Source organism: Apostichopus japonicus, chromosome 11 (assembly GCF_037975245.1).
Source record: "Apostichopus japonicus isolate 1M-3 chromosome 11, ASM3797524v1, whole genome shotgun sequence".
Classification (NCBI taxonomy): Eukaryota; Metazoa; Echinodermata; class Holothuroidea; order Aspidochirotida; family Stichopodidae; genus Apostichopus; species Apostichopus japonicus.
Genome location: NC_092571.1, coordinates 5544797 through 5564411, shown reverse-complemented (window position 1 = coordinate 5564411; position 19615 = coordinate 5544797). Strand labels below are relative to the sequence as shown.

Here is a 19615-nt window from a genome sequence, read left to right as displayed (position 1 = left end):
CATGAATGAGTAGCAAAATCAATAGGGTTAATTAACTCACCATGGCGCATCTATTTACCAAGTATGACTTCAATCCAACTTGTCGTTGTTCAGTTACCGTGTTTACGAGCTATTTTAGCGAAAATCAATTTAAGCCCCGCCCCCTTATAAATATACATAATATCAACTTGAAACTATATCACCATGTACCCACTTTCTACCAACATATTAATATCAAGTATAAATAAATCTGACATCTGGTTGCGGAGTTTTGAGGAGATTTTCACGTTTGACCCCGTGACCTAATAATTATTCATGATATGAGCAGCAAAATCAAAGGGTTCAGCTACTCACTATGGCGCATCTATGTACCAAGTATGAGTTGAATCCAACTTGTCGTTGTTCAGTTACCGTGTTTAGGAGCTATTTTAGCGAAAAATCAACTTAAGCCCTGCCCCTAATAAATATGCATAATATCAACTTGAAACTGTATCACCATGTACCCACTTTCTACCAACATATTAATATCAAGTATGAATAAATCTGACATTTGGTTGCAGTTATAAGCATTGGGAGATTTTCATGTTTGACCCCGTGACCTCATAATTATTCATGAATGAGTAGCAAAATCAATAGCGTTAATTTACTCACCATGGCGCATCTACGTACCAAGTATAGCTTCGATCCAACTTGTCGTCGTTCAGTTACCGTGTTCCGGCTATTTGAGTGAAAATTCCTTAAGCCCCGCCCCCTAATAAATATGCATAATATCAACTGGAAAATAAAGCAACATGCACCTGCTATCTACCAACATATTAATATCAAGTATAACTTAATCTGACGTTTGGTTGCGGAGTTATAAGCATTGGGAGATTTTAACGTTTGACCTTGTGAGTTGTGACCTCTTAATTATTCATGATATGAGCAACAAAAACAATAGGGTTAATTTACTTACTATGGCGCATCTTTGTACCAAGTATGAGCTGAATCCAACTTGTCGTTGCTCAGTTACCGTGTTCACAAGCCATTGGAATGCAAAATTCGCTTAAGCCCCGCCCCTAATAAATTTGCATAATAACAACTTGAAAATAAAGCAACATGTACCTGCCATCTACCAACATATTAATATCAAGTATAACTTAATCTGACATTTGGTTGCGGAGTTATAAGCATTTGGAGATTTCATGTTTGACCCCGTGACCTCATAATTATTCATGAATGAGTAGCAAAATCAATAGGGTATAATTTACTTACTATGGCGCATCTATGTACCAAGTATGACTTCAATCCAACTTGTTGTTGTTCAGTTACCGTGTTTACGAGCTATTTTAGCGAAAATCAATTTAAGCCCCGCCCCCTTATAAATATACATAATATCAATTTGAAACTATATCACCATGTATCCACTTTCTACCAACATATTAATATCAAGTATGAATAAATCTGACATTTGGTTGCGGAGTTATAAGCATTGGGAGATTTTCACGTTTGACCCCGTGACCTCATAATTATTCATGTAATGAGCAGCAAAATCAAAGGGTTCAGCTACTCACTATGGCGCATCTACGTACCAAGTATGAGTTGAATCCAACTTGTCGTTGTTCAGTTACCGTGTTCACAAGCTATTTGAGTGAAAATTCACTTAAGACCCGCCCCCTAATAAATTTGCATAATATCAACCTGAAAATAAAGCAACATGTACCTGCTATCTACCGACATATTAATATGAAGTATAAATTAATCTGACATTTGGTTGCAGAGTTATAAGCATTGGGAGATATTCGCTTTTGACCTTGTGACCTCATAATTATTCATGAATGAGTAGCAAAATCAATAGGGTTAATTAACTCACCATGGCGCATCTATGTACCAAGTATGACTTCAATCCAACTTGTCGTTGTTCAGTTACCATGTTTACGAGCTATTTTAGCGAAAATCAACTGAAGCCCCGCCCCCTTATAAATATACATAATATCAATTTGAAACTATATCACCATGTATCCACTTTCTACCAACATATTAATATCAAGTATGAATAAATCTGACATTTGGTTGCGGAGTTATACGCATTGGGAGATTTTCACGTTTGACCCCGTGACCTCATAATTATTCATGAAATGAGCAGCAAAATCAAAGGGTTCAGCTACTCACCATGGCGCATCTATGTACCAAGATGTCATTGTTTGAGTTAAGGCCTCACATACACACACACACACAATCACCATCGCACAGATTCCTTGAGCCTTCGGGCAAAGAATCAAAAAGTGAAGTGTGAGCTGATGAATGTGATGACAATCTGCAGTTTTTCAATAGGCATAAGCAAAGATTGAACAACACTGTAGTCCAGCCTGGTGGATAAAATCCTTTTAGGGGTGCTATCTAAAGTTAGGGGTAACAATCTGTCCCTTATTATGTCAATGTTATCACCAAAGCCATGAAAATGAATGCTTCTGGCTATGAATGGATTGATCATTATTTTAGTTAAGTGTGTGAGAATTGCAAACAATAGAATGTAAAATGGAATGTTATGAGCAGGGTAAATACTTAAAAACAAACACTCTAAAGAGGGTTGAAAAATGACGTAAGAAGAGAGATCAAATAACCACAAGTTTTTGTTGACAAGATGCTAATTACATAAATATAACATAATTAAACACCTTGTTCCTCTTACAGACACGTAAAAATGTTAAACAAGATATGCTTAGATAAATATACATATATATATATATATATATATATATATATATATATATATAAACATACATATATATAAATATACATATATATATATATATATATATATAAACAAAAATATATAAATATAAATACAAATTAACATATCTATATACACATATATATATATTTATAAATATATCTGTAAATATAAATAAACATATATATATATATATATATATATATATATATATATATATATATAAATATACATATATATATATATATATATATATATATATATATATATATATATAAATATACATATATATATATATAATAATAATTATATATATATATATATATAAATATACATATATATATATATAATAATAATTATATATATATATATAATAATAAATAATATATAACATAATAATTTCATCATCAGGTGAGTGACCAGTTCATTTGGTATACCTATTTTAAAGAAAGTTTTACTACTATTGTCCTTTAAACTTACAGAGTAATGGTGCATCATACAGAAAACCAGTTGCTTTCTGTTAAGTGTAATATAAAAATGTGTAGGAATTATATTTACTCTTTTCACAAACATTTCAATGTCAACTCTCTGAGACAATTGAAACAAAGGAAACAAATATTGCAAGATGCCAACTCAATCCAGTACCCAAAACCAACCAAATGCAGAGAAGTTATCTAAATTACAAAACAGAAACATGATAAAAATAAACAGAAATACATGTTGAAATTTAAAAGATGAACAAAATAGGCCTTTTCCTTGTAAAGATAACTTAGTATGACATATGAGACGTATGGATGATCCTGTAAATACACAAAGTATAGTGATAGTTAAGTAAGAAACTCACCTATACCTTCATTGTTATCAGGCTAAATTCCTACTAATTCATGGACTTATAAATGGCAGCAAAGTCATATCTAAAGTGAAAGGAGACTGGCATTCCCTCCACTCATAAACTTAGACTGAACTGGAAGTCCTCTTCACTAATTTGACAGCTTGGTAAACATATCTGTTACATTAACATGCACAGTAATTGTTTTATGTTATGTTTGGTCACTAAAATGTGATTCTACAGATATATTTTTTAGAAACATTGATATATATGACAAAGTAACTATTAGTTATTTGCCACAATTATGGAAGGCTCAACCCTGCACCATGGTTCTAGACATCTATCTTGTCAACTTTGGATCCAACATGTGTTACCAAATTAGCATCCGTTGGTGTCTCGACAAGTCCTCTGGTTTTACCATTAGCAAGGCAGAAAATAACTTCATCTTTTATTTTGTAACAATTTAACTTCCTCTCTGAAATAATCTATAGTTTTTTCTAAACCGTCGGAGAGTGGCACCTGTGAAAATAACAATATAAGTACAGTGTTAGAAAGTATTAACACATGTATGTTAGGAGTTTCTTCTCTTCTTAATCTCAAATAATCATAAACCATCTGGTTTCCAGTATGCAAAATAACAAAATAAGAGTGCAGTCAATGCAGTCACTTCCACAGGTCTTGAAATATAGGCCAGAAAGTGCGGCAGAGAAATTGTGGCTCATAATTTTGTTATGGTTCCAAGACAATGTTTTGCAGCTGGCTATGTGAATGTCAAAACATTTGGAGGTCACTATAGGTGATTTGATGTCAGCTATCATGAACAGTGTTTTTCAGCTATATGCAAAGACAAATGGAATGTCTATGTTGAGAAAATATCACTTAAAGTTTTGAGGTGACTTGTACAATCTATCATGCTTTCAATCACCATGAAAGGCAGCCTTCCATATTGTCTGTGTGTAACAGCTGATTATAATCAACTGTGGTCTAAATTAGATTTGTATTTAAAAATTCAGTTAATTACTTACTGCAAAGACCTCTTATCCTTTTGAAACTTTTTGTGCCTTTCACCAACTGAACACTGCCACTAAGTTTCATACATTTCAGAATTATAAATGCCTTGACCCAAAGAGACCTCGGACATACTTTATCTGTTAACTTTAATGAAGGCACTGACATGGACAATAACTTGGACATCTTGGTCAGGACCATGCAAATGACATGCGGGCAACAGCCCTTCAATTGATGTTGACGGACAGATCCATTGTCTGATTTAAAATTGCTTGGATTTAAGAGTGCCTATGCAATTGCTAACCAAGGCCCAGGCACTCTCTCTACTCCATCCTTGCCACACTTTACGTGAGAACGATCATGGTATACCACACAAGGTTTCCAGGTTTGACTATTGCTACCAACAAGTTACATGCACTCAAGTGGGCAAATATATTGATCAACTTCATCCTCTCTTTAACTTAGCATGTTAACAAAAAGTTTTTTAGACAAAAAGCAATACGGTTGTTGAACCTGCTATAGTGGATCTACATACCATGCACCAAGTTGATCAGTGCTTTACTTTTCAAATGATGCATTTTGCATTTTTTTAAAGGCATAAACATCCATTCCGGGGCAAGTAGCTTGTAAATTCCAAACTTGCTGCATTAAATATTCACAAGTGTTGGGCTTACCTGTCTCCTCTTAACCACAGCACCTCGTTCTACCGTGCCTAAAATGAACTGGTAACCTTTTTACACTATGTCCGGACATCTCCATTCAATGGATTTCCTTCTCATTAGACCACTTCCTCTTCCCAAAGTGATTCCCTATCACACACCAGTCAGTCTCGACTATACTCACAGGAATGGCTACCCTCAGTCCCTTGGCTTTCACATTCCAACCAAGAGAAATTCATGTAAAACGTATACAATGTACAATATACAACTTAAAATATACAGCAATATAAAATAATAAACACAGCTATATTGCAATATTGATATGACATGGCACAATCTGCAAAATAAGCGAGCAAATTGTATGTCACCCTGACCGAGTGCTGTATGCTCCTTCAACATTTTGTTTTTTTTAACCTAGTTACTACACTTTTCAAGTTGAAAGTTGGTTCAAAACATTGAACTCACCAATAGTAACACTGTTCACCATCTGGGTTCAGACTGATGATGGCCCTGACCTCTATTAACTTGAGCTGAACTCTCCAGGGAGCTTTAAATGTACTCTAGGGTGACCACCCCTCCGTCCCGCTGTCTCCCTAACCCTCACAGAGGAGGGAGGTGTGAATGGAGACAGGTAAGCTTGTCACTTGTAAATATCCAAACCAGTGAGTTTTGGAATATTTACTTTGGTCCTCTCTTACCCTTCTTGTCACAACCTCAACTGCAACAAGATGGGTGGGATGCCCAAGGGTAGGAGCTGGGATTTTGCATCACCGCGTTAGACTCAGCCTGTAAAGTATCTGATAAGTAACATGTGACAAAACTTGTCAGTGTTCTCCAGGCTGCCGCAAAATGGCCCCTGTGCTAAAATAAACATGTTTGTGGTTGTCGTAAAGTTTCTCGGTTCCTTCAGGTACCATTTCAATGCCCAGACTGGTCATCATAATTTATCTTTGGCGGCAGAAGACATAGCGTTGATTCCTGGGATGAAAATACCCCCTGGAAGGAAATTCAATGTTAATTTTACGCCATAGTCGGGAATTGTAAGTTGCCATTGTAGATCTCCTTCAGTTGGCTGCATTGGAGGCAACTGCCTGCAGAAATCCTGTCTGTCTGAAGGAAGCCCTGACAACTTCCAGGCAACTCTTCGATATCTGGGTGTATATATGAGCATTCCTCTCTTCTGTGATAACAGGTGGTAAGTAACCATCAGAATTATGGTGGGATTGTGAATGCTTCCAGATAATCCCAAGAAAACGATAGAGCATCTGTATGGTAAGCCCTTGGGTGGAACTGTATTGTGCAAAACAATACAGACTGGTGTTCTGGGAGGTGGCATACCGATCTATTAGTGGTCTTCCCAGAATCTTGAATACTGTGTCACATGTCCTTGGGTACAGGGGATCTAAGTTCCCCTTCAACAGATAATCTGCTTCTACGTTCTCTTTCCCTGCTGTGTGAAACCTAGTATTACCTTCCACTCCGTGCACTGCATCAGTAGTTCCCATGTCGACTGGCACAACTTCTTGGAGTGTGCCCCCAGTTGCAGATTGACATAGGCCACTACCATGGTGTTGTTGGTGAAGACTGTCACCTTTGAGATCCTCACCTGTGCTAGAGAGGCCTCCAATGTCGGTCTAACAGATTGATCTGCTCCTTCTCTTGCCAATGAGCTCCCCACCCTGGCACCCTGTCGGTGAGGCACCTGTAGTGGATGTCATTGGTAGATCTCACCTCAAGGGAACCCCTTAGTTCTATTTTTCTTCTACTTGAGGAATTCATGCCTGCTTGTCCAGATTTTTTGGGCCATTGAACCATTGCAGATGAAGTTGGAGCGGTCCACCATGCATGAGCCCCAGGGAGCCAATCTACTGCTGACGATTCTTGTTGTGACAAAATTTGGTCTTCTATTGAAGGGACTGCCAGTAATCAACTGTGGCACGTCAGAAATCTAATTTAGCTCCCAGAAACTGGATACTTTGTGTTGGGACTAGATTTGGCTTTGCCTTGTTCACCAGCCAACCTTGATCAAGTAAGACCTGCAAGGTTTGTGGACGTTGTTCCTTGTATATTCCTTTGGTTTCCCAACAATCAGCCAATCATCGAGGTAAACAACAGTGTCACCCACTTTTGTGAGAAAGGAAACCCCTGCTCCTGCACATCTGGTAAATACATGAGGTGACGTCGACAAGCCTAACAGCAGTTCCCTGAACTGAAAATCTCTTCCTTTGTATCGGAAGGCCAGGTAGCATAGATGTTTCTGGTGCAGCGGTATGTGTTAGTAAGTGTCTTGGAGGTCCATGCTCGCCATATATATGCCTTTTCTCAGCAATGGAATAAAGCGAGTTAGTGTTCCATGCGGAAATGCTCTGGCTTGACACCGTAATTGTTGAGGGGTTTCAAATTTAGAAAAAGACGCCACGACCTGTCCCTCTTTTTGGTTAAGAGAAATGAGGACCTGAAGAGTGTTCCCAACTCTCCCAATACCTCAGGCTACCACTGCTCATTTTGTAGTAACAAATTTCCCCCTTCAATGGTAACTTTTGGACGGGAACCGAGAATGTTGGTGTAACTCTTCTCCGAAAAGCAGACCAGACGTAACTCTATCTTACCTTATACCTTTGATGATGTCACTGTGCCAATAAGTGCACACTGCTGGGCAAAAGACCATTTTCCTAGTTTTACACGGGTCCAAATATTGGGAACCGGGTATCCAAGAGCCGTTACCCGTCGGGTATCTGGGTACCCGAAGAAAATTGTTTACCCTCGTGTTTCGCCCCTTTCAAGAAATTACATATTGGATGCTATACCTAATGAATTATATTCTCCACTGACAATGTTTTCATGTTCAAATACGTACATGTAAGATAAGGTATAAAACCTTCCTCAATATTTTCTATTTGCTTTTGCTTCTTTCATTAACTTGTTAAAAACTTCATACAAATGAAAAAATAATAATTGTGAGAATTCTTTCAATTTCTTCCACATGGTAGCCTAACACCACGCTAAGCCAACAGGGAAATCTAGCCTAACAATCTGTTTACTCGCTGAAATTGTTTCGCAGTTATCAGATATCAATGAAATACATTCATTTTACTGTTCCTGTTATCTTTGACCATATGGTAGCCTAACACCACACTAAGTCAATGGGAAAATCTTGCCTAACTATCGGTGCCAAAAAAAAACAAATCACACTTTGCGTAGGATTGGGGTAATAAATGAGGAACCTGGTTGTATCGCGTCAGGTGGGTACCCATGTTATTTCCAACCCCCAACCTCCAGTTTTGCCGAGGTTGGGTGAGCATCCCTAGGGCCGGGCGGTGAACAATAATAATAATTATAATCAGCAGTTATTTTATGACACTTAAGCGATGGCAAATGTGGGAGGAACCCACAAGGGCTATGGGCTACAACTTACACGTCAGGTGGCTTCCAATTCAACATTTTAAGTGAAATTTGGAATCTTTTCAATTTAGAAATTCATTCAGATGGGAAATTGATTGCTCTTGGATGAAAGACCCACTTTACTATGATTCATTGCTTCAAATACCTCCGCCTATATCTGCCTACTGCAGGAGCGCCCACTGTCCAGTCTAGTCGTTGCTGTAGAAGATCCTTTAGTGATAGTAGTGTTTACATGGGTCCAAAAATCAGGAACCGGGTACCTGAGAGCTGTTACCCGTCGGGTATCCAGGTACCCAGAGAAAAAATTGTTTACCCTTGTGTATCATGATTTTCAAGAAATTACATATTGTATGCTATAATAAATGAATTATATTCTCCACTGACAATGTTTTCATGTTCAAATACGAACATGTTAGATAAGGTATAAGACCTTCCTGAATAATTTCTATTTGGTTTTGTTTCTCTCATTAACTTGTTATAAACTTCATATAATTAACATCACTACTAACATCGTACTGCTGCCGCTGCTTATGTTTGCTCTCCACCTCTATTGGATCAGACCATATAAATATCCAATTTAGCCCTTAAGCAGTTGTTACTACTACTACTATTTATTATGCATTATCTGCGAGATTGCGCGTTTCACGCAATTTGATCGCATTTGGAATAAAAGTCTAAGTAAAAAGCAATTTGCGATTTATATTTTTTAGTTATCCCAGCTATAATTCATTAACCTCTCGTGAAATTCCTTGTCAGCCTTCACTTCTATGAAAGAAATGAATGAATAAATAATAATTATGAGAGTTCTTTCAATTTCTTCCACATGGTAGCCTAACACCACACTAAGTCTATGAGAAATCTAGCTAAGCCTAACCATCAGTTTATTCGCTAAAGTTGTGACGCAGTTATAAGATATCCATGAAATACTTTCATTTTTGCTGTTACGTTTGACCACATGGTTGCCTAACACCACACTGGGGTAATCTAACCTAGTATCTGTTTAATAGCTGAAATTGTGACGCAGTTATAAGAAATCCATGGAATACTTTTGTTATTGCTGTTATCTTCGACCACATGTTAGCCATGGTAGCCCAGACTAAGTCAATGGGAAATCTGCCTTACCCCTAGAGCCTATCCACAGTATAACAACTGAGTCTACCTATTGCCCTGCTCGTGAACGACCTTCTCTGCGTATAACCCTGTAAGACTCCTCGAACCCCTCTGGTAGGTCTTGCCTCTCTTGGTCAATAGCGTCAAGGTCTACTTCTCTCCCATGACCTGAACTCCTACTTTGCCTGGGTCTCTTTACGGGTCAACTCTTCCTGCAGCTTTAGATGGATTTTACCTGCAAACAGGTCATCCCCCCGCCCCCCAAAAACAGAAGTGCTATCATCCTTGTCCACCTGGTGGATGAGGCCACCTTCTCCTTTCTGCATTGTTATTGATCTCGTTGACACCCTGGAAAATTGATCATAAGTTAATCATTTCAACGGACCCCTTATATCAACGGACCCAACAGTAGAAGGAGCTGCCCGCACTGTTTCTGGAGACAGGCAATTGTTGATGGTATCTCATGAGGACTTCTGCAATCAGAATAAGGACCAATGTAAACTTCATGCCTGCGTTGCTATTGTGGCTCCTGAAACCCCAGTCCAATATTGGCCAATCTCACTGAGCACTAACTCCGGGGGTACCGTCGTTCCCCTTGCCGAGGGGGCCTCCTCTTCCAGGACTCTTGAAGAATACTCGTCTAACACTCACTGAAACCAAGAACATGTCTTCTAGACCTGAGTTTTCTACTGATGCTCTACAGTCTAGAAAATCCTCCTCTCGCAGGCCCTCTGCCATCTCTGGCTCCACTGCCATGGTGGACGTGGACACTGTTGTTTCTGTCAGGCCATATTTCTGTTCCCTTTCAAGGAGCTTGTCTCTTGCTCCCTTTTCCAGAAGATGTTTCAAGAGGCCTGTCAACTAGGTCTTACCTATATCTAGGTGACCTATTTCTTCTCTTCACCCTCTGATATCCTCTCCTTCCTCTCTTACTCCCCCCATCTCTACTTCCCCCTTTTCCAAAGAGCCATTCGGTTTCAGTAGCTGAGCTTGCTTCTGCAACTTATTCCTCCACTCTTTTAACCATGAGTTCATCTCTTGCCAATGTGATAGGAGAAAATTGAATACAAACTAGACAAGGATCTATGCTAGTGCACGTTCGGCATTTTGGCAAAGATCATGCTCGTCCCAAAATCTTCCAGGACGAAGCAACGAACAGTTCACACACTTAAGTTGGCTCCTTGAAAACATCTCTGAATTAAGGCAAATATGAATAGCAAATGGAGTAACAAAGGTGGAAAGAATGATAAGCTTACACAAAACAGCCTAGCAAGTACGGAAGTAGCAATATGCTTCATGTAAGCTACAATCCTCGAAAAAAATGATGGGACAGTATGAGCAGCAACGAGCGATATTGGTTTAAGCGCACCCCCTTCCCCCTGTTCAATGTTGTAGCCAAAAGCGCTCAGAAACTGCAACATTGATACGGGGAGTGGGGTGTCCCATCTATTTTTGTCAACGATTGTAGATGCAAGTGGCTTACAAGGAGAGTAGTAACCAAAACCCTAACAAGAATACATAAGAAATAGGCCAACGAATGGGAAAATGAAAGAATGCCAACTATAAACAGTTAATAGTCTTTGAAAGAAAACTTAACAAAGAGGATGTGAAAATACAAGTCGAATATGGCAACAATATGACTAGTACACAGACAGGAAAACTAGTGTGAGCAGTTTGAGAAACTGCTACCTTTTCCCCCGAAAAAAATAAACAAAGCGAGGAAAGGGATGTCCTGAAAACCATCCCAAATTTCTCAGGCTGGACACAACAACTTCAGACTTCTTCCAAAACACCAAAAAGGGGCTTGAAAAATCCAGTTCAGTAGAACTGAAATGATACACAATCAGACGTATGCCAAAATACTTTGGGTGGTAAGATGAGAAGGACGCGCATTGACAGGAGGGGTCCAGACAGAGCTGGCGAACCCTGTTAAAAGATTACCCGTTCATTATTTAAAAGGTACCATACCTAGAATGCTAGGCACGGTATCATGCAAGAGCTAAGGCTGTGAGGAGACGGGTAAGCGAGGAGCGAAATAAATCTATCAGATTTACCACTGGTGTAGGTGTTGGGTAGCTCCTATAAAACTGTTCATATTTTTTCTGTCTGTGACCTCCTTGATCATTGGGGTTACTCAACACAGACAGCCAAGAAATTAGAATGAGGAATCTATGTACCAAGTCTGAAGTTATTGTAACCTTCAGTTCCTGAGTTATTATGTCTATGCACCAGGTTGTCACATATGTACACACATACAATAAACATGAAGGATTGTTTGTACTCACAATTGGTTCCCACTTAAGGTGCTTCTTAGCTTTTGCTATATCTGGTTTTCTTCTCTTGGGATCATCCTCTGCTGCTTCGATGTTAGTTATTTTGCTGTCTCCCCCTGCAAGTGCAAACACTTTACTTGAATTAAAATTTCCATCATTGTTGAATATTAATTAGACACAGCGTGGCAGATTTCTCCATGCGATTCAATATTAAAATCCAAAGCAAAAATCATTCATTAACTCTCAAGTAATGAAGGAAACTTAAAAATTCCTATTTTATGAGGTTAATATAGTAATGTGAACAGTGTCTGAGTGGTTGAGATGTGAACCAAATTAGGGCTGTAACGGTTAAACGGTTAACCGACCGAACGGCCGGATAAACGTCCGCCGTACATCGTATAAGTTTAACCATTTTTGTAATGCCAATTACGCAGTCGCAACGGCGCGTCTTCACATCACTTTATTCCCGAAATAGACCGCAACATTTGCTTGCCGAAAATCACGTAACAATTGCAAACTTTATCACGCATCCATACAAAAGATTTTTAAGATTGGCGGTACGATTGAAGGGATTACCAAGCGGTATGCGACCCGTGAAGCGCCTATTGTTACCCTGTTCGACAACGGGGCGAGTCTGCATCTAATCCTTTCAAATTTATATTGTATTTAAGCAGTAAACGTTTTCTTTATTATGATGTAATTTCAGTTCAGTGTTCCCTCTAAGGTGCGGGATTCCATTCAAACAGACTCAGTAATCCCACAAAGAAAACATTTGTCTGCTGGAAATCCCCGCATCGTTTTCTTGCATTCGCGATAAGTTTATACTCAATGCACAACGTATACACTTGACTGTAAAGAAAACTCTGAAAATCAGTAGAGAAATAACCAATTGTGTACGAAAAGTAAGTGGGTACACCTTTCAAATTTTACGAAAGATCGAGCGAAAAACTTTCGAAAAATTCACGCGAAACTGGCATATCTTGCTAAATGCAACTAATGTCATGTTAACAAGGCTCTAGTACACCCAATTATGAATAAAACGTAAGAACACATCTGGTGTTAAGCGGCGAAAAAGTATTTTCTAGAATTTCCAAAATTACGGAGAAAATAATATCCTACCATAGTTTAGTGTATAGCAAATAGCCTAACCACCTCGTCGGTTACGGATCTCACGTAACTACAAAACCACAACTAATTGTATATTGCGAAGTTTACGTTTTCTACAAGAACATGGAAACAATATTAAGCATTTAGTTAATCATGCCAAGTGGCCTTAAACATGTGATTACAAGGTTTACTTTCATGTATCATGTGGAATAGTTTGTCTTGTTCATGCGGAGGAGTCAGTTGCCTGTTTTACTTACCTAGCTGTTACGGGGATCATATTTTACCTACTTTTCTTAAACGTCTAAGATAATAATTCTCATAACTTAACCGAACCTTTACTGACTGACCTTATTAATTCTAGACCATGAAACGTTCCTTGGCAACATGCCAAAAAATTGTTAACAACAGGTGTTAGACAGGGGATGAGCTCACAGTTGTTTGGCAAGGTGTCTTGGAAAATGTAGCCTACCGTAGTTGTAGTATAGTGCAAGCTATTGTTAGGCAGTCTAGGAATGGGGCTTTGCCGAACGTTGTTTCATAAAATCGCATGTTTTTTTAAGTTAAACTTTTTAATGATTGTAAGACAGATAGATCTCTTTTCATTTTATAACAAAATATGGCTACTCTAACTTGTCATTTCAAAATTTTCATCAGTTTCGTAACAATTTAAATTAAAAAAGTTGTCAGTATTTTGCATCCACAGCTGCGAATATTTTATCGCCAGACGCGCCAAATTTTCCGGGGCGTTAACACCTGGACCCCCACAAGGGGTTCCACCACATGACCCCACCGGGGGACTACCCCACGCCATTATGCTACGCGTGCTAATTGTGTTTGCTGCGCGAACTCCGGCGGGAAATCGACAGGGTGTTCGCGGGAAATTTTACAATGTTTTCCACACTTCCCCCCTACCCTCTGCCTACCCCTCCACCATGCACAAATTCAATATATCTGTGACCCATTGTTGTACTTGTAATTGCGTAGGCCTAGCCCTACTACCGTACACTTCTGTAGTAATCGCTTCCTAACAACCGACTTTCCTAACCTTGGCTAGCTGGTAATAGACTTGTAGTCTAACACTCCATATGATCGCGAACTTCAATACACAATGCCAATATTAAGTAGGCCTTGTAATATTAGGCTTATAACTGCCATACAATGCCTGCGCTATTACAGTAGGGGCTACGCAATTAACGAAGAAATATTTGCTTCAAATATCTCTGTAACAGTTACCGATGAACTGAAAGAGAAACAAAAATCTGTTTAAAACTTCATGAAAACGCGCGATTCGTCTTTTTCAATGCAACGATCGTCAAAACTAAGCAAATACAACCAAATTCTTGACATACGCGTTACGAAAAAACGATACTTGCAGCGCTATTTTGAGAATGTACTTCCGCATCAAAAGTGGTGGCGCTCTTTCGGAATTATAATCTGAGCTATATAACTCTGATTTTCGGCTTTTATTTTGAGGCAACAACACGGGTTACGTTTAAACGTTAACCGTTCGGTTAATAGAATCGGTTAACCGGTTAGTCAATTAAATGGAATGACACAGCCCTAAACCAAATTTACTTGGTCAAAAAATGTATGATGGTGTCTTAGTTTGAGCATTTGCAATACTACTTTGATAATACTGGGTAGGTTGGTCAAGGGACTGACTATATGGTTGTTGAATAAACTCCTTTAAAAAATCAAAAAGCTATTTGCAGGAATATCAAGCACTCCACAAAGATAAAGAGCCAAAATGGTAAGTGGAATTGGACATCTGAGGGAATACCAAGATGTAAAATTATGGCTGCCTTACCACCAAAAAATATTTACTGCCAGAAATGACAGGCAGCTACAATAGTTCTTCTGTTACTTTTTAAGTTGTTACTGAGCACCAGTGTTTCCTCTAAGAAATTTCCCATTGAGTCAAAATGGCTAATATCTGAAAATTTGACTCACCCCGTCCTGGGGGAGCGGGGTCTTAGGGGAAGGGGTTAAATTCCGGGAAAATTATTTTATTGAACCCAAAACACAATCGATCAATGTTTTCGTGACTTCACACGATGTAACATTTTACCCACAGTATTAGTACCAGGGGCATAGCCAGGATTGTCAAAGTTGTTGACAAGACTATCTGAACGGAGCGCCACCATCGGTTGGCGGGGAGCGTACAAGAAAATTTTTGGTTTTACAAACCCCCAGATGGCCGGAAACAGCCCTTCCAGAGCGTTCATTTTGGTTCCCTGGCTTCTTGGTAATTTGAGACACCTCATTCAATATCACTTTTAAACCAAAACAACAAACGAGTTAAAAAAGTACTTAATTCAATACTACATAATGTATTTAAACATGTACAGAGTAAGCCAGTAACAACAGCCAACAAAGTGCTGCAGCTCTATACAGTCTGCTAATCAACGATATGCCTATATGACTGTGGAATGTTTCTCAACTGAAATATTATCTGCGTAAATGGGTTCTTAACTAGATATTAAAAAACTGACAAGATCGGATCCTAGTCTTCTTCGGCAGGTAGAGTGCTGATTAAAACGGCACGCGATAGAAATGACAGCCTAGATGACAGAAGAATAAGTCACCTAATTTAGCCATATTCTTGCTATGTTCATTTCAATAGATTTTCCTGTCTAGACTCTAAAACTCGTCCAGCAAGCTTATGGAATTGAGTTACGGTGGTTAAAAAAAAAAAACTTGGCCAAAAAAGGGTAGGCCCGGGCCTACAGTGCTACATACTGGCTACGCCCCTGTGTACTAAACATCGGCCAATCCAATGTCTGATTTTAAATTGAGGCTTGGAACCCTGAGCTTTACTGTATATACACGATGATTGCTAAATAATAATAAATTAGTTCATTGCATATTACGCTTCATCTTTACAAGCTAAATTTGGCTCAAATATAGTGGTGCACCACTTGCAATGCAGGGTAGAAATTTAGATTTGGCTCTGGGAGGCTATTTTGGAAAATGAAAAGTTGACAACGCCCCCCGTAATGCATTTACGAGGGCTTTTTTAAGGTTTAAGGGCGCTTTTCCAAAGTTCAATATGCTGTTTACGGAAAAGGTTGTAAGCATTCATCAGGATCAAGTAAGCACAATTACCCTCTTCCTTGTTAGCTGCGACCGTATAGCAAATTCATTGAAAGTTTAATTGCCAAAATTTGCGATCGTTTAGCAAATAACGTCAATTCACTGAATATATGACGAAAAACCAATAACCCATCAACTGATATATAAACACAGGTTTACTTCTACTGAAGGTGCCCTTTCCTTTAATCATGTATTTTTTCGTGTGTGGATAAAATTACCCACCACCAAATACGAAACCATTACACCGCTGAAAAGTATTCGAAGTTAAAACCTTCAATGCATCACCACAGCAAAGGTGTATGTAAAATACAACATACCCTCTCTAAGACATAGCACATACCTTCAAAACAACTGCCGATTTCCAACGATTTTTTTTTTTTTTTTGCAAACCAATGGTTAGGCTACATTTCCCATTGACTTAGTGTGGTTGTTAGGCTAACATGTGGTCGAAGGTTGCAGTATTTCATGGATATTTTAGTTCTAGTAATTTCAGCGAATAAAGAGATGCTTAGGCTAGATTTTCCCGATGACTACCTGTGGTGTTTGGCTACCTTGCACGCGAAGATAGCAGCAAGGAAATTATGTAAACAAAGCTACGCAAAGTATTGTTATTATTTTTTTGCAAACCGACCGTTAGGCTACATTTCCCATTGATATAGTGTGGTTGTTAGGCTAACATGTTGTCAAAGATTGCAGTTTTTCTTGGATATTTTTTATTTGCGACACAACTTGAGCGAATAAACAGATGGCTAGGTTAGAGTTCCATGTTGACTTAGATGGAAGTTAGGCTACCATGTCGTTGGAGATTTTGGGGGATTTGAAGTTATTGTCGCTGGTACTGAAATTGCTTAGTGGAAGCCGTAACTTTTGCCAGTGACTGCGCGGGAAGTTCTGGGTGATTGTGCGCGACCCTCCCCCACTAGCTGCTTCAAATTTGATCAAATGTGATGTGGGATTGTGAGAACTGTTTGCGCGATTCGCGCTGCTACTGCGAAACCCTAGCTAAAGCAAAAATATAAGATTTAGCTTTACAACAATCAAGCTAAATCTACGTGACTGTATAGAAACCACAGTGCTAGGGTCAAGTTAACGATCGCTAATTTAAAATTTCTGACGATAAATTGGAAACAATACAGTAATAATTTCTTCACTTCAAGTTGAAGTTCTGAACACCATGCCTTTTGAAACGATTTTTTCCCAATTCACATTGTATAAAATTCAGGAGAAAATGAAACCCTCTTTTTTTCTCTTTCTCTGAACGCCAGTGCGTCAAATCGGCAAGCCATTGCGTCAAAATCGCGTCATAGCGGCTTAGTGGAAACACTGCTGAGCACAGGTTGACAACTTACTAAAGCTTACATCAGAATTCAAATATTGAAAGATAAACTTGAAAAGTGGTTAAAACCCAAACTTCTCACAATTTGGACAGTTTACTGTATATATGTACAAAAAAATCCCTCCCTCTTAGAGAGCTGTATGCAGAGCCCATGTATGCCCATGTAAATCAAAGCTATTAAATATATATTAAATATATATTAAATATACAAGGTAACATTATTAAACTCACCAATTTTCTCTTTGATTATGTTAGCAAAATCCATAATAGTATGCTCCTCTGGATTGCCCTACATTTAATAATGAAAGAAATGTGATCATATACCTTTGATATGTAATTGGTCTATCAAAACAAAGTAAATAATATATGTTGGAAGTGGAGCAGGTGCTGCATGTTATCATATCCTATGCAATATCGGATTAAAAGGGTATTTACGATGAGAACTGGCAGTTATTTAGGGGCCTTTTCAAAACTCACCATTGCGGTGTGCCGCGGAGAGCCGAATTTCCTTGGAGGCTATGAATATTCTGAATGACATCACTAGGCTTTGACAGAGAAGTCCCGAAGATTAATTAGGTAGTCAGCAGACAGAGCTTTGTCCGCGGGCACAATGGACAGCCTGCACTGAATGGAACGGCTTATCGTGGAGTGAATGAGTAGGCCTAGCCTATGCCTATTGTGTTCAGCAGAGTGTAACCCGGTCCTTTTTTTGGCTTGCTTCTTTTTTATGTTATTTCACATGCCATTTGATATTTTATATCCTGAGAAACAAACCGAAATCCTTATTAAATCAGGGAGTTGTTATGCAGGCAGTTGTTCCATAACAACTCCCTGATTAAACTCTTAAATCGATTCTCCAACGAACAGAGAATAGTAGCTGAAGGAGTTCGACAACATTGCCTACAGTACATACACCCATATATACTGTTAACACTCGTACCGCGCGTGTGTGGTGTTCACGACAAAACTTCGAGCTGTGCCTACTTCGTGTAATAATTAATGAATATTTAATAATATTTAGCAGGAGACTTAAGTACATGTGGCCCATTACACGTGAATAATAGTGGAAACGGTGTTTATGACAAAAAGAAATTTAGCAAACTGCGATGTTAGCTTTGACTGCTCTACTATACTTACTTCTTAGTAGAGATATCATGACACGTGAATCGTTGATTATTGAAACCTATCTGCAAAGTAAATGTCTACGATACCGCGCACTCATTTTCTTCACAGTGAACTCTTTCAACTCAAGGGCCCCTCAACTGAATACCCTGTATATAGGTCCCAAATTATAGCATGCTATAATTGCTAGAAGTTTCAAAGGTATTTCCCTCAATGTCTTTACTCTCCATATTGTTCTCAGACATACTAAATGAACACACAAGATGACTGAATGTCCCTTTGGGTATATAACCTCCGAGGTGATAATAAAAACAGTTGAAGAATTTTGACCAAAGGTGACCATATTTTAACTTCTGGCATATTTGGGGCCAATACAGCATACCTCTAAAAACTATACATTCTAAGCGACCAACTAACTGATGCAACGTGTTATGTTTCAATTAAATATCACTTGTCAGTTTTCTGAAGAGGATTGCAACGCAGACTGTGACAAACTTGGCAGATGATCAAACACAAATTCTTTGATTGTTTCGTTTCGTTTATTTGGTTGATCACTTCATGTGTAAGCACATAAGGAGAAAGGTTATTGTTAAAATCATCGACATTTATTAAGTTATGCTTCCACAATCATAGGCGTACGGGACCATTTCAGTTTGGGGGGCAGAACTTTTTGTGCCCGAAAGTTCCTGTGACACTATCTAAGCGGAGCGCCACCATCGGTTGGCGCGTAGCGTACAAGAAAATTCCTCTCAGATTGCCGGAAACGGCACTTCTGAGGCCTTGCAAGTTGCATCTAAACATTCTTTATTTTATAATCTCACGTTTTAGAAATTTACACTTCCCCAAAAATTTGGTAAATTAGAAGAAGAAACAAGAGCCCAAGGTCACTGTGGTTCCTTGCGTAGGGGTATATGACAATACACATAATATTATCAAGCAAGATTGGGTTCAAATAGTCAAGTAATTGTGGTCCTACATGTACCC

The 19615-nt window shown here is 38.6% G+C and overlaps 1 protein-coding gene across 3 annotated transcripts in view; it reads right to left on the bottom strand.

The window, feature by feature from the left end:
• Positions 1-3076: 3076 nt before the first annotated feature.
• LOC139975651 (UDP-glucuronic acid decarboxylase 1-like) overlaps positions 3077-19615 on the bottom strand; it is a 79224-nt gene continuing 62685 nt past the window's right edge. Inside the window, exons 10-12 of one of the 3 annotated variants that reach the window (XM_071983738.1) lie at positions 17741-17798; positions 11986-12089; positions 3077-4040 (exon numbers count right to left, since the gene is read on the bottom strand). In XM_071983738.1, coding sequence (XP_071839839.1) covers positions 3963-4040; positions 11986-12089; positions 17741-17798 — 240 coding nt within the window. In that variant the 3' untranslated portion in view covers positions 3077-3962. The remainder of the gene's footprint in view (positions 4041-11985; positions 12090-17740; positions 17799-19615) is intronic. The other 2 variants (XM_071983737.1, XR_011795821.1) reach the window with 2 other exon arrangements.